At 31.5% G+C, this 15,377-nt stretch overlaps 1 protein-coding gene across 3 annotated transcripts in view; it reads right to left on the bottom strand.

Annotated features, from left to right (window-relative positions):
• Nucleotides 1–4,464: 4,464 nt before the first annotated feature.
• LOC143226508 (uncharacterized) overlaps nt 4,465–15,377 on the bottom strand; it is a 42,310-nt gene continuing 31,397 nt past the window's right edge. For all 3 annotated transcript variants that reach the window (XM_076457536.1, XM_076457538.1, XM_076457537.1), the window contains 2 exons: nt 11,926–12,000; nt 4,465–10,531 (listed from right to left, as the gene is read on the bottom strand). In XM_076457536.1, coding sequence (XP_076313651.1) covers nt 10,410–10,531; nt 11,926–12,000 — 197 coding nt within the window. In that variant the 3' untranslated portion in view covers nt 4,465–10,409. The remainder of the gene's footprint in view (nt 10,532–11,925; nt 12,001–15,377) is intronic.

Raw genomic sequence — 15,377 nt, 5'->3', positions numbered from 1 at the left:
GACACTTGTTTCTGTAATTAATCCACTTTTTAGCTGTTGCACAGCGGCTTGTTGAATAGTTCAGAGTTTGTTTGTTTTTTTTCTCTCCCCCCCCCCCTTCAAAGGAGTTCAAACCTTTTCAACTAATATATTTAACCACATCCAAGGTTTCCTGCCTAATTTTGTCTAAAATAATTTTAATTTCAGGATAGGCTAGTAGAGATGCTGATGAGTAATTCAATTGAAATGGGTATATGTGCACCCCCACACATGGTGTTGCAGGCACGCAAAAATATAGCTAATAAAAAGGGAAAAAAGGCCTCATAGCTTAATTTCAAGTGCCATGGCAATTGAGAATTCCCTTTCGTTTTGTGAATATTCTATTGGCAAGTCCCCTTTCACCAATTGAGTCAGAAATAAAATAGTCAGAATACTGTCATGTACATTATAATTATCTAAATGTAAATACATTTTTAACCATGTTGTATTCCTTTGGTCAGTATAACATTTGTTCTTCATAAACCAAGAATGTCATGAGTGTAAAAGGAAGTGAACTGCCAAGAATTGATTTGTATCAATTACGTTACATATCAAAATTGTAACAAAACATTTTTGAGATCAAGATATTGTAAAACGTTTTTTTTTTATAGAAAAACATTAAAATAATAAATCTACTAAACAAATGTCCCCTACTGGTGCAGCAGTAAGTCTACGGATTTACAATGCCAAAATCAGGTATTTGATTCCCCTCGATGGACTCGGCAGACAGTCTGATGTGGCTTTGCTATAAGAAAACAGACACTAAACAAATGAATTCTACCTGCTTTTAAAAGTAAAATTTGTGTCTGAAAGTCATACTTAACAGTTCCAAACAGATTCAAATAATTGGATAATTATTAAGTAAATGTGTCTCAAAAAAAATTCTATAGTGATAATAGCATGAGTTGAAGCAATTTTTGTGCCGATTGCTGTACGAAAAATTTAATAGAAAATTTGCTCCTAATTGGTGAAAAAAGCAACAAAAACTAGATTAAAATTTCAGTTTTTCTTGTTTTTTGAATTTTGTGCAAAGCTACACGAGGGCTATCTGTGCTAGCTGTCCCTAATTTAGTCGTGTAAGACTAGAGGGAAGGCAGCTAGTCATCACCACCCCCTACCAACTCTTTTTACCAATGAAGAGTGGGATTGACTATCACATTATAATGCCCCCATGGCTGAAAGGGCAAGCATGTTTGGTGCAACAGGGATTTGAACCTGCAACCCTCAGATTATGAGTCAAATGCCTTAACCCACCTGGCTACTATAGCAAAAGAAAGAAAAAAGTTTTTATTGTTTTGGCAATTTTTAAATAAATTCAAACTCAACATGTCCATAAGATCACTTAAATGTTTCATAGTTTTTTTATTCCCTCCTTGCAGTCTTTCTTCCAATGTATCTTCACTATTTTGACTTATGGTTCTTTGTAAGTGTGTAAAAATATTCAGTTTTTGAACTATGCAAAGTAAATTTTTTTCATTTTGTTAATCCCCCCCCCCCCAAAGAAAATTATTACAAATGACATGAAAGATTCTCAAGATGATTGTAACAAAAGAGAAAATAAATTAGTCTATAATTCACAAAAATGGAGAAAAATGACAGATACAATAATACTAGATGGAATCTATGAAGGTGCTATAGGAAGTAAATATGTTCATTTACCATAAAATAAAAGGAGAGAAAACTTTAATAGTACATGAAGTATAGAGGAAGAAGAAAAAGATTTAAACAAAGACTTGTGATATGAAAAAATGTTATTAAAAAAAAGACATTTACATAATCAGGCTCAGAATATTTTGAAAATTATTATCTTAATAAAAAATATTTTAAATGAAAATGAACTTGTTCTGTTGAGCAACAAATTTTAGTGTTTGGTTTCTGTAGATAAAGTTCTATTGGTGGGAAGAAAAGAATCAGAGCATACTATCCGGAGGTACAGATGGAGGATATAACTAACAAAGCAGAGGATATAAAAAAGGAGGCTAGTGGAGATGTAGTTTTTGTGGTGCATGTAAGGGTTAATGATGTAGGTCAGAGCTAATTAATAAGTACAAAGGGTTGATAATGGCATTTAAAGTAAGAGGCTATAATTTAACTTTGTCAGGGATACTGTCCTAGAATTGATAGTTTGTTTGTTTTGTCTTTGAATTTTGCACAAAGCTACCTGAGGGCTATCTGCCACAGCCCTTAATTTAGCAGTGTTAAGACTAGAGGGAAGGCAGCTAGTCATCAACATCCACTGCCAACTCGTGGGCTACTCTTTTACCAACAAATAGTGGGATTGACTGTAACATTATAATGCTCCCATGGCTGAAAGGGCATGTTTGGGGTGATGAGAATTTGAACCTGCAACCCTCAGACTACGAGTTGAATGCCTAAACTCACCTGGCCATGCTGGGCCAGAATTAATAGTGGGGATGAAGTTATAACTAGGTCATTAGAACTAAGTACTAGGCTTAGGTTAGTTGTAAGTGTGAGCAAATTTGTGGGATCAGTTCAGTGGAAGAAGGGAGCTTTTTGTAACGGATGGTTTACATTTAATTAGGGAAGGAGCTGGCTTGTTTACTAAGGCTATTAACTCAGCTGTAAGGGAAGTTTTAAACTAGGGCTATACATTGGTGAGGGCCAGGAAATGAAACAAGAATAAGAGGCAGAGAAAAGTTTATCAAAGGAAATGAGTATAGAATAATTATAATGATAGGCTTGATTTTTAATATTGTAATGCTAGAAATAAAATAGATGACTTTAGAGCACTTGTAGGAATGGGAGATTTTGATATAATAGGAATAAGTGAAATATAGTAAGCGTAAATGGTTTTATATTATCTACAATAAGATGTTTTGTGAAAATTTGAATGATACAAGGTTTATCAATGAAAAGGAAGTTTAAATAAATTGCAATGCATACATTCCATTAGAGAAAACAAATAATGCAGGAATTGTGTATTTTTATACACACCCAAATATTCAGAAAGTAAGTGTGTGTGTTTTCTTTTAGCAAAGCCACCTCGGGCTATCTGCTGAGACCACTGAGGGGAATCAAACCCCTGATTTTAGCATTGTAAATCCATAGACTTACCACTGTACTCGCAGGGGACACCAGAAAGTGAGAGGTTAATGTTGTTGGAAACACGATGTGAATATATTCATAAAGTAAAACAAACTAAAAAATTATAGAATTTTTAAGTTCTTTTCTCCCAACAATAAGAAGGATACCAAGTTTATTTTCTTATCTCTAGTAGCTATATTCAAATAATAAACATCACTGAGTTGTGGAATGATTTCTGGAACAATATGCAAAATACAATCCATCTTGGTTTATTAATGAACATGTTATCCTAAAAGATGTAGATCTGAACTTATAAAATGGTTTTACTTACGAGGTTCAAATTTTCCATCAAATATCTGGTTCTGTAGCAAGTATACAAGCTGCTGTAAACTATGCTAATATCACAATGTGATTTCTTGAAATACCGTTATTTAACATACAACCTACATTTATAATTTATGAATAAAATGAGGGGAATGATTTCTTCTTGTTTTGTGATGTGGAAGGTTACTCACGGTACCAGTACCTCTGCTGGGAATTTACATTAGCTAAATAAGGAGCTCAGGTTACCTACTGAAAGAAGTTGCATTACTTTGTCCTTAGATGTGATAATGTTCACCACGTATTTATATATTTGCTTCATGTAAGGTAGGTGTGTGTCTTTGTCTGTTTTCCTCTCCACTAAGGGGAATCAAACCCCTGATTTTAGCATTGTAAATCCATAGACGTACTGCTGTACTGGTGGGGGGATGCAAGGACTAGACCTTAGGTTTGTGCATTTTGAAAAATGTTTAGTTGAGGCAATTTACATTTTATTAAAAAGTGGTCTCTTAACACTTTCATTCCAGATTATCTGTTAACTTACATCCTGCAAAGTAACCTATGAAATCACTAAATTGGTGAAAGAAAATAATGAAAAAAAAGAACAACACATATATATCAATGGTCATATTTTTTTTTACTTGCATAACACTCAAGGTTTTTTCTTTTAACCCTATAATATCACTTGTACCTTTTCTTTAAATTGTTTCTCACAATATTCAGTTTTCAGTTATAATACAACAGTCTTAGTTCATTAATTATTTCACATTTGTTTTCAAACGTGTACTTACCACCACAGTTTCAGTGTTTATCTACGAATGCTTGTGTGTATATTTCTTCTGAAAAATAAAACTGCTTGTAGTTTAGTGCACAAAGAGTAGGTAGTGTTCATTATAAAGAAAACAATTCCTCAGCACTGTGCAATAATTTCTTTGTACCTGTTCTTAGTCTTGTAAAGAATAAGTTTTGAACAGAAATTTCCTATCTTACAGTATTCATTTTAATTATAAAATCTTGTCTGTCAATCTCTAATTTCTTGAAGAGTGTATCACAAGTTTCAATAAGCAAGAAACAAAGTAAGACATAAAGAATGGTGTTTATTTATTAAACTTTCAATCAACAAAACTAACATCATAAAACGATTATATCACATCAGTATTTAAAATCACAAACAATTTTTTGTTGTGCAAATAGTACACATATAGTAATTTATATTTTTGTCTTCTACACCTTTCAAACTAAAAGTGATTATTCTTTCCACTGAGCTAAAAAATTAACCCATTAGTACTTGCTAGTAAGACATGCTAACAAACAATATACAAGTTTAAATCAACTTGAAATTTTCTTATAATACTGAATATCAACAACTCACTGTTATGACTTGAAAAATAAAACAATAACATTAGGTAAAAATAAAAGTTATGTTTAATCAAAAATTAAAAACAAATTTTTTATATGACTAATAAGGCCACTTTTCCAGCAAGGTTATTTGCACCAGCTAGCAACTTAACTTTCACTGTTCCACATTCCCCAAAACATAACAGGTCAAAGCACACAGCAATTTTTTTATTTATTTAATTAAAATATAACCATAATGTTCTTTCCACCCAAAAAGCCCCAACAACGACATTAACAACAGTCTGTCTACTCCAAAATACTTATAATTTTCTATTAATTATATCTGATCAACCACAGAACTCCTGATTTTGCACTGAACAAGTAAGTGACAATCAGGAAAGCTGCTTTCAGATTACATTATCCTTCAACACTCTCACAGTGTTTATACATTTATTGTAAAACAGCTCAACAAACATAGTGCAACAAGTTAGGAACTTCATGAACAAGACAGCCCAATCAATGCAATACAATCATTATGCGTGTGTAAATAATATCACGTGTATTGGTAAGCTTAAGATTATATCACAAACCAAATCATAATGTGTAATTTTTAACACTTAACTAGAATACCAGAACAGCCATAAATACATATACTTAAAATACATTTAGCTACAGTTAAAACTAATAGTCAAAAACACATTTAGCAATAGTTAATGCTAATACTAAAAACACAGTTAGTTACAGTTAAGACTAATAATGAAAATATATTTATAATTAGTGTTAATACTGGTACTGAATTTTATTCTAGAAAACTAATCTAAAAAACCCTGAATATCCATCCTGCCCTTTTCTTCTTTAATACAATATGACTCAAACATTATTTGCAGCCTACAAGACTTACAGTTGGCATTTCTAAAGTCTAAGATAACATAATATGTTTATGTCATTTCTAAAAAATAATGCAATTGCAAATGGTATCAATTACACATTTTTCTTTTCATTCTGGACATTTTTGAATATTTTACTGAAACTGTAATAAAATCGTCTCAAACAGTTCCATTACTAATAAATATAGATGATGTTAAAAAAACAAACACCATAGCTGTTGTAAAGCAGTACTAACAATAGAGTAAGTTATATTTACATAATTAATTCCAAATTAACTACCAAACAAATCCCTTTTTCATAAAAATAAACTATAGATAAAATGAGGTCTTGTTCTAATTACTACCAATAACAAGAAATCAGTCAAACTGACACCAGTAGCTGGCAATTAAGCATACATTACAATTACAAAGTGCCGATGAAAACAACCCATCACCCACAAAAAAACAATACATAAAAAAATAATTCATCTCACTGTTTTGAAAAACAACATTCTTTGAAATAATTTTAAAAGAGAAGATACACGTTAGCCTTTATATTTATAATAATTATTAGCATACAGTATGATTTTTACTGGTAAACAGAAATGTTAAAGTTACATCCACCAGGTTACATTTAAAGACTTGTTAATGATTCTAGAATTAATCTTTTTTAGAAAACTTAAACTTATTTGATGTGGAATCAGTTATTTTGCTAATACTACAATTTTCCAAAACATTTAAGATTAACAAAATCTTACACTAAGGTTTATAAAAAGTTCTAAATGTTTGATAACGAAGATGAACTAATATAAAGCTGAGTGGAAACTTTCAACAACGAACTTCATGAATGACTATCCAAGACTAGTTTCTTTTCCTTCTAGGAGAATGAATTAGATCAAGCAAATTTCCAAAAAAAAAGGAATTTACAATACTGGGCTCAAACTTTCCCAAATAAAGCATATTTTCTTCAATGAACATCTGATGGTATTTTGCCTCCCTAAAACAATAGTTTTTAAGGTATAATCACTGCAAAAATGGAGATTTCTTTATAGTTACCCATGTATATTTTATCAATATGTACAGTCTGCCGTTTTGGAACTAACTGATTGCATTACTAACTCTACAGACTGCAACTGAACAGACTTTATATTGTAATATGTTTATATCAGCCTGTACACTTAATGTTGTTGTCGTTTTACTTGCTATTGTCTATATTTTAGAAATCATGTACAAAATGTATGTTGACATTTTACAAACAAGTTGTCATTAATTTCTACTTAATGCAAGCTAACTAAATTAATCAGAACTAAAATTAACCAATTACCTAATACAGAAAATTTCATATGTTTATCATAATTCACTAATATTCAGGTTACTTTCAGTTTGCACAATTTTTCTTCTTATTTGTTCAGTAGAAACTATTTCAGTACTCTAAAAATATTTATAAATTGCCTATGTAATTTAAGACTCAACCAAAAACTTGCTTTGTCAGAGAGAATACCTGAGAATCAGTTACAACTGTTCTTTTATGTCATTGAATTTATTATTAAATCACTTTCAAAACTGTTAATCACAGAATAACCTAAAGAACACTACACATTTTTTTTAACTTGATATATCTTACATTAAGAGTGATATTCATGTGTATTTTATTCATGGAGATGCTAATGAAAGATGATAATTATCACTCAAGCTGCATTACATTTATGCTTCACATGTTAAACAGTTTTATCCACAATATACAGCATCCTACCAAATGTCACGGGACACACCTTTGATTGCAGGAAAATAGATGTGATGATAAAATGTATGACTTGGCCTTTAAAGGTGATCAGCGGTTCCGTTGGAAACCATTTTGACTGAACGACAAGTACAAGTTAACAGTTTCAACGGGGAGGACAGTTGGATGTCATTAAGAACAATAACCATGTAATAGCTCTGTTGTACAAGAAAGAAAGAAAAGTTACATTTTCCTCCCATACTTTAATTAAATACTTTTATGCAAAATACACACCCAATATACCCCAAATAACCTTAGCAAGTATATATGTATCTCCTAACAACAAACCAATACAAAGCACATACAACCAAAACCCAAGCACAATTATCTTAAAACAGCAAATACACGGATTTCGTGTGTCACATCATCAATGCTAACAGCAAGGTCGTACATAAATTTCTAGAAGATTTGGTAACAAATAAAAGTCCCTCCATGATGCACACACATTATTTTGGATCCCAAGATATTCTTGAATTAGCAGTAGTTCCCACTGCACTATTTAATCACACAATTTTCAAGTACACTATAATGTCAAAGGTGACCACTACTTAATATCATTCCTCTTTTACTCCTATCACAGGATGCAAACTTCCAAAATATACAAGTAGAAGACAACTAAGACAAATATATTTCCACATGCATAACCTTCCCCTAAAACCACTCATTAGCAATAAAATGAATAGTATCAGAAAGTTAGTACAAAAACAACAAGATTATAACTGGGACAGTTTCTATAAGTCAACTGACAGCCCACATACAGACTCAGCACTACTCTGGCATAAATTCAAATCAATCACCAAAAGCAAATCCAAGAGCAACATTAAAACAATTAAATAAAATAATTTAATCGTATCAACAGACAGGGAACAAGCAGACCTATTTGTTCAATATTTTAAAAGCACATTTGTAACACCTAATTTAGCATCGTTTGACACAACATGCTAGAATGATGTTAACAACCAAGTAGACAATAAAAGATATTTTCATGCCAGTGTTTCCCAAACACATGCAACAAAATAGCCATTTGCAAAATTTTTTGACATGTCCCACATAAAAGTATATTTAAAAAAAGTCAAGCAGAAAGCACCTGGTGAAGACGGTATTAATGACATATTTCTTAAAACACTTCTTGGAATCAATCTTGGAGCACCTAGATGCAATTTACAATTTATCACAGCTATCAGGATACTACCTCAAGATATGGAAAGCTGCTATAATCAAAGTGATACTTAAGAATGATAATAACCCAACCAACTTGTGGTACGTATAGACCCATCAGCCCACTCAACATATTAGGAAAACTTATCACTAACAGAATGAATTGCTACCTTGAAGCAAACAAAATCCTGAATAACATTCAAAATGAAAGTAGAAAAAACAGGTAAATCTGAAACTACCCTGTTAGACAAACCAAAACCATATATACAGAGGCTTTAATAGAAAACAAGTCACAATAAAGACCTTCCTCAACACATAAAAAGCATTTGATTCAGTATAGTGTAATGGGTTGAGCTATAAATTGCATAATATTGACTTCCCAACCCCATTAATACAGTGTATATTGAGTTTCCTCACCTACCATATTGCCAAACTTAATATAAAAGAAGCAGTGTCCCACTCATTCACATTAGTTGTAAGTGTTCTGCAAGGGTCAGCATTAAGCATTATGTTCTATAACATATTAGTAAATAATATACCCTTCCTCCCATTAGTGTGCATATACAATATACAAATAATATAGCCATATGGTGCACATCCAGCAAGGCTAAGACTGCAATTGCAGCATTCAAACCTCCCTTGAACACAGAATCAAAATGTAACAAATGGCATGTTGCATTTAACCCTACCATGACAAGCAATTGCCTTCTGCAAAAAGTCCGTGAGAAAGTTGAAAATTGTGAAACTACATCTTAACAACACAATTGTCAAATTCACAAACCACATTAAAATCCCAGATTTAGCCTTCACTTAGATAGAACCTTAAATGATTTAAATATTTTAATAAAATTATCCATAGCACCAGTATCAGAATCAACTACCTAAGGCATGTTGTTGGAAGTAACAAAGGTTACTCCCCAGTAACCATTACATCACAGTCCATAATGCTTTCATCAGACCAATACTAGTGCATAGCAATGCAGTAATGTGCAACATGATACACAAACAATAGCTACTCCAGAACAGAACTACCAAAACAATCTCAGACTTCCAAATTACACCCCACCTGAGTACATCCAGTCACTAAGTGAACCCATCCTCTTAAAACAATGCATCATTAATATTGCATCTTGATGTCACAAACACTAAACATTAAGGAATGCATAAACAAAAGGATTTACCCAACTTACACATATACTCACCATATGGGCAAGATACATATCTCTATGTAACATGATTAATTTCATTTCAATTTAAGCTAAACCCATGTGCTGGTATCTGTATAATAAATAAAAACATATTTTCAGCTATGGGTACTGGACATGTAGAATATTTGATGCTTGACCAGCAAAATGGTTTTCTCAGGTAGTTTTATTTCATAACTATCCATATTCTAGACTTTTAGTAGGATAGTATGTGTGTCTATATACCTTTTCTGACTTCTTGAAACAATATAAAGATTGCTGTCTTTACATGATTTGTATTATGTGTTATTTTTATGGGATTAAATGGAACATGCATATTCAACAGGTGCAATAAATATAGAGGAAGACCTACTGATTTATAACACATAACACAAAAACTTGATAATATGGTGTAGCCAACCATGGAATATCTACCAAGTTTAGGATAATTATGTTTAAATCAGCAAAAAGTATAGACAGATTGTACATAAAATAAGTACAAGAAAAAGATATTCAATTTTAATACTTACATTGAAAATCATGTGTTCATAAATAACACAGTTATTTGTATAAATTCACTTATGAGAAAGTGTCCCACCTTTATAATTATAAATAAAATTTGGAAGCAATATTTGAGAATTTCCAAATGACTCAGTGATACAGGTGTTGAGTAAAACAGTCAGAGGATTCCTCAAGTTATCACCAATAAGGCCAGGCAAACTTGCCATCGCAACGTCTGTAGATAAAAGAGATATCTTTGTCACCGGCCACTGCTTCAGCTTTCAATATCTGTGGACATTCGCATTCTTTGAGCTTGAATTCTATAGATAAACATAGTGATAATCAGCACTATAAAATATAAAGTGATTGATAGGAAAGGATCGACAAGTCTTGAACCACCACTTATTATCAACAAGTAATAAAACAAGAATATTTTTTTCAAATACCTTGAAACTTAATTGTAACTTCTGAGTAATAACCTTGATATTTGAACATCTTAAATCACACATCTCCCTTCTATTTAAGACAACTCTTTTTTATGTACTGTTCTCAAATGACCCACCAAAAGCTGACAATATCCTAACCTTATAAAATAAAATGTCTCAAGTAAACTTTTGTTCTTTTAATTTTTTTACTATCATTTTAAATAACGCAAAAAATCCAAACTACTTAATTCAGTTTCAATCTCTCTAGATGCTATTTTTTTTTCAGTATGCTGTTAAAATATTTCTTAAACCATTTGGGCTTTACATCTTGCCTGTTAACTTATATAATGTGCAGAACAGAAGTCTCTAGTATGAAAACTTTTACACTAAGCCCAAAGTTCAGTTCCTCACAAGCAGCTAGACCCATAACTAAATTAAAAATGAATAATATTTCACACATTTCAATCCTTTTGGAGACCCTCTGTGACTTCAATGGGATTTGTGACCTATAGTTCAGGAAATGCTATATAATTGTAGTACATTAAAAGTGACAGAGCAAATACTACCATTCTCACCCAACAGTATACCCTAACCTCATATTTCACAGCTAACCAAAATAAATAAATCTTGCAAAATCAAGCTGGACCATCAAAGAGTCAGAAAAGTGCAGTCGAGGCAATCAAACTTTGGTAAATTTCTTTGCGAGTCAATCAAAATTTAGATAATTTATAGAATAATTATCGATGAAAATCACTTCGACTTTAAGATATAGAAAACACAGTGCATTTTGGTAATACAACACTCCAACAATGGCTTTTATGTCATGTTACTTAGCAACAAAAGTATAATCTAATGTTGTTTGTCTAGGTACTGAAACTATAAAATGAAATGTATAGCCAACAAAACGGAAAATTTTTTGATTAAAAAAAAAAAAAGACTGTTTTTATTAAAATACTGGTAATACAACAGAAAACAGTAGTTCAGAAACAATGCAAGTTTAAACAAAATTAATATTTTTGCTTTCATGATAAATTTTATACACTTGGCTCTAAGCTAGGTAATCTCACACTACATCTTCACTTTAGGCTTATAATTATGACAATCACTGCATTTAAGGTTTCACAGTATCTCCTATTTTGAGAAATCAACTGGCCTTTATATAGATTAGGCAGTTACTTTCTCTAGCTCAAAGCAATGCTGTTTATTACTTTTTATAAGGAAATTCTAAACACATGATATTAATATCCAGAAAATAGCTTATTAGTGTTAAGGCAATAAATAACACTTACCAATATCTCCGACTAATGAAAACAAGCCATAATCTTGTGCATCAGTAACACCAAATTTGGAAGCTGCCATTCTGCCTACATAAGAAACAAACAACAAAATAAACACTGAAAACAATTTTTTACATAAAAAAATTATTTTCTAAAATATTCATCATCACCTCAACATAATCCTCTACAAATAAAATTCAAGTTACCATAACACATGTTACTAATATGCAGACCTGCATATACAGCTGCAATGGAAATGCAACCATTCACTACACATCTTTATCTCTAAATATAATACTAGATGTACTTCTGCAAGGTCCTCAAAAGTGTTCTTTTCAAGAGTAAATAAAACCAGAATTACCAGTGACAAATATTTTTATTTCTTGCTTTTCAAGTTCATGTGTTATGGTATGTTACAACCTGCAGTGTGCATAATTCTTCTCATGATTCATGGCACTCCCACATTTTACCGACGTCACAACAGTACCAACTTTTAACATTAAGCACTCCTTGTGTGATGTTATTGTAGCGACTACTGACTGACTGACAACACACTCCTGTATAATGGTGCAAGTGATTATGACAGGCAACCTTAAACCAATCTTACTTATCAACAGAATGTTCTACGAGTTAGTTTCAAGTTAATTCAGTGAAATAAGTTATCTTCAAGTAGCTTTTGTTTTGCCCCTTCAATAGTTGATACCCCACACAACCTGCTGAAATTATCAGTAATTTAAAACTCATACGTATATTTTTAATTATGATGTCTATTCTTGTAGCCTTACAAAAGCTTAGAAATTACTGTTACCTTTCTTTATTGTACCGAAAACTGTTTAATACTACATAAGATTCCATAACAGCATGTATAAGAAGGGCAACATAGAATGAGTTAAGAAAGTAAATAAGTTACTTTCACCCTTTCCTCAACTATGGTTTACTTCATTAGGAAGTATGACTTCATTTGATAGATTAACTGTTATAACTTTACTAGGGTCCAATATAAAATCGCTATACAAAAAAAAAAAAAGGAAAAAAAGAAGATCAGTCTTTACTAAAATTATTAAAAAAAGTCCTTAAAATGATCTTTTTTTTCTCTATAAAACAGTTTGAGAGTCTAATACTTATAAATGCCATAAGAGATATAGATACAAATTTCACTTTTGTGTTGGGGTTGTAACCATGAATGATTTTCCTACAATGTCTTTTGAACATTACCCTAAAATTGACTTCAAATCCAAAAATTTTAGTTGTTATTTCCAGCATTAAAAACTTTATACACATAAACGTTCAGGCTAGCCATAACCAATTAACCAAATTCTGTATACCTTTATACTGTTTTCTACTTTAAACACATCAATCATCTGTGTTAGATTAACACTCAAAGAATATATACATATATTTTTTTTCAATTAAGTGATTAGAAAATCCTTTTAAATAATGTAATATTTTTAGGCTATAGGTGGAAAAAACTGATACACTTAAATATGACTAGTAACACAGTCATGCCAACTCATCTTTTGCAATAAGGTTCACACAGGATTTAAAAAATCAAGCAAGTCAATAAGAAAAGCATTCATTCATGTTTAAGTTTTATATAATTGTGTCAATACATTAGTGAAAACAATAATTATAAACCTAATAAGTAATAAATCAGAGTCAGTAATACTGATCAACAAAGACAAGTTAACACACAAGACAAATACCTCATACTGATTAACTCAGTATACAAAAAGTTAATATTGGTGTACAAATATGAGGTAGAATGTGACCACAATTAGTTTTGTAAGTAGAGTTATTATGGGTTAAAAAACTAATACTGGATACTATATAGAGAATTAGACCAAACTATCCTGCTGGAATGGACTATAGCACAATCTTGTTTTAAGGAATAGGTGATTTAACAAAAATCACCCTTTCTGTAAAAACCAACACATTTGAACCACCAAAAAATAAAAAAATCCAAATAACAGAAAAAGTATTTAAATGTGGTGCTCAATAGTAATGAAAGTGGCCACATATCATGCCTAGTACTGCACACATTCATTCATTTCCCCACACCTAACTCTGTACATGTTCATTCATTTCCTCAGAAGACAGTTTGTCCTTTGAATTGCTCAACTAATGTCAAATATGCTGAGTATGTGTTAAGTTATTGCACCTCTGAGTCAGCATCAGCTCTTCAACAGCAATCCTTGGCTTCCATGTCCTCTACAGCATCATCTACTCCAAAGAATTGAGCAGCAATAAAAGTAAAAAAAAAATCAATATTTCACATAAGTTTGATGCTGTATGTAAGTGGAGTCTTTAGTTACTTGAAAACATTCTCATCCTCATGATATGACAAAAGTGACAATGCTTTGTTGATGCATGATCTTTTAGAAACGGATTTCTCTCTCTTTTAGGTGTCAAGTGAAAAACATTTTCAGTAAGTTGACTTACTAGAAGACAGCAAAACCACCCTAATCCTGAATAATTTTAAAGCACATCCTGAGGCAGAAATGAGGATAATTAACAAAAACATCTTTGTTGTGTTTCTAACTCCCCAATGGAAAAAGTCTAATACAACCTATGAGCCAAGCTATCATTAGTAATGTGAACCATTTTTATTATTAATAACACATTCTGTAAAGGTACTGCAATGAACCTAAAACTGGTGATACTGAAGCTTTTCATATTTCTCACAACATTAAAGATTCTGTGTATGATTTTACTACTGCCTGAAATTGTGCTATGCTGAAAGACCTTGTAGTCAGCTGCTTTGATTGAAGATGATCCTGAATCTAAAGAATTTAAAGGCTTTGGTATGAAGAAAAACATCACTACTATCATTAGACAACTATCAAAGAGCTAAGTGTCACTGAAGAAATTACAGATGATTAGATAGACTGATTATGATGCTTCTGTAAAATATCACACAAATAATGAAGAGATTGCCGAGTCTGTTATTAACTCTGCTACAGTGCCAGATGACTGATAATGATGATGATGCAAGTGAAGTGCTGAAAGAAAGGAGACCTTTAATGATGCTTGGGAAGCTGTAAAGGTTTGCATACAATTTTGTAAATCTTACCCTATCTGCAGCAGGAAATAATAAATATAAATCAACTTGAAAGCAAAATTTGAGAGAATAAACATAAAACTTAGAAGAAAATCATGCTGAAAGAATTCTTCCTTAAAGCCATCAAAAAGTCTATTAAATCAGATGCACATACCAATCCTCATTCCCAAACCTCAAATTTCACCTGTATCAAGTGGAGAGAATGCAGAGCTGTTGGCCTGAATTTATATCAATACTTTCACTGCCCCTCAATTATTTTGAGGGCTATATCATGGACTATAGGACTTTTAAGGCAAATATTCAGTATTTACATAGTTGTCACAAAGTACTGTACAGTTTAATAAATTAAAAAAAAATTATTTTATAAATGTGGGTACATATGACTTTATGTACTATATTAAATATT

This window comes from Tachypleus tridentatus, chromosome 9 (assembly GCF_004210375.1).
Source record: "Tachypleus tridentatus isolate NWPU-2018 chromosome 9, ASM421037v1, whole genome shotgun sequence".
Classification (NCBI taxonomy): domain Eukaryota; kingdom Metazoa; phylum Arthropoda; class Merostomata; order Xiphosura; family Limulidae; genus Tachypleus; species Tachypleus tridentatus.
The sequence above is the reverse complement of the archived record's forward strand: the minus strand, read 5'-3'. Positions and strand labels throughout refer to the sequence as shown.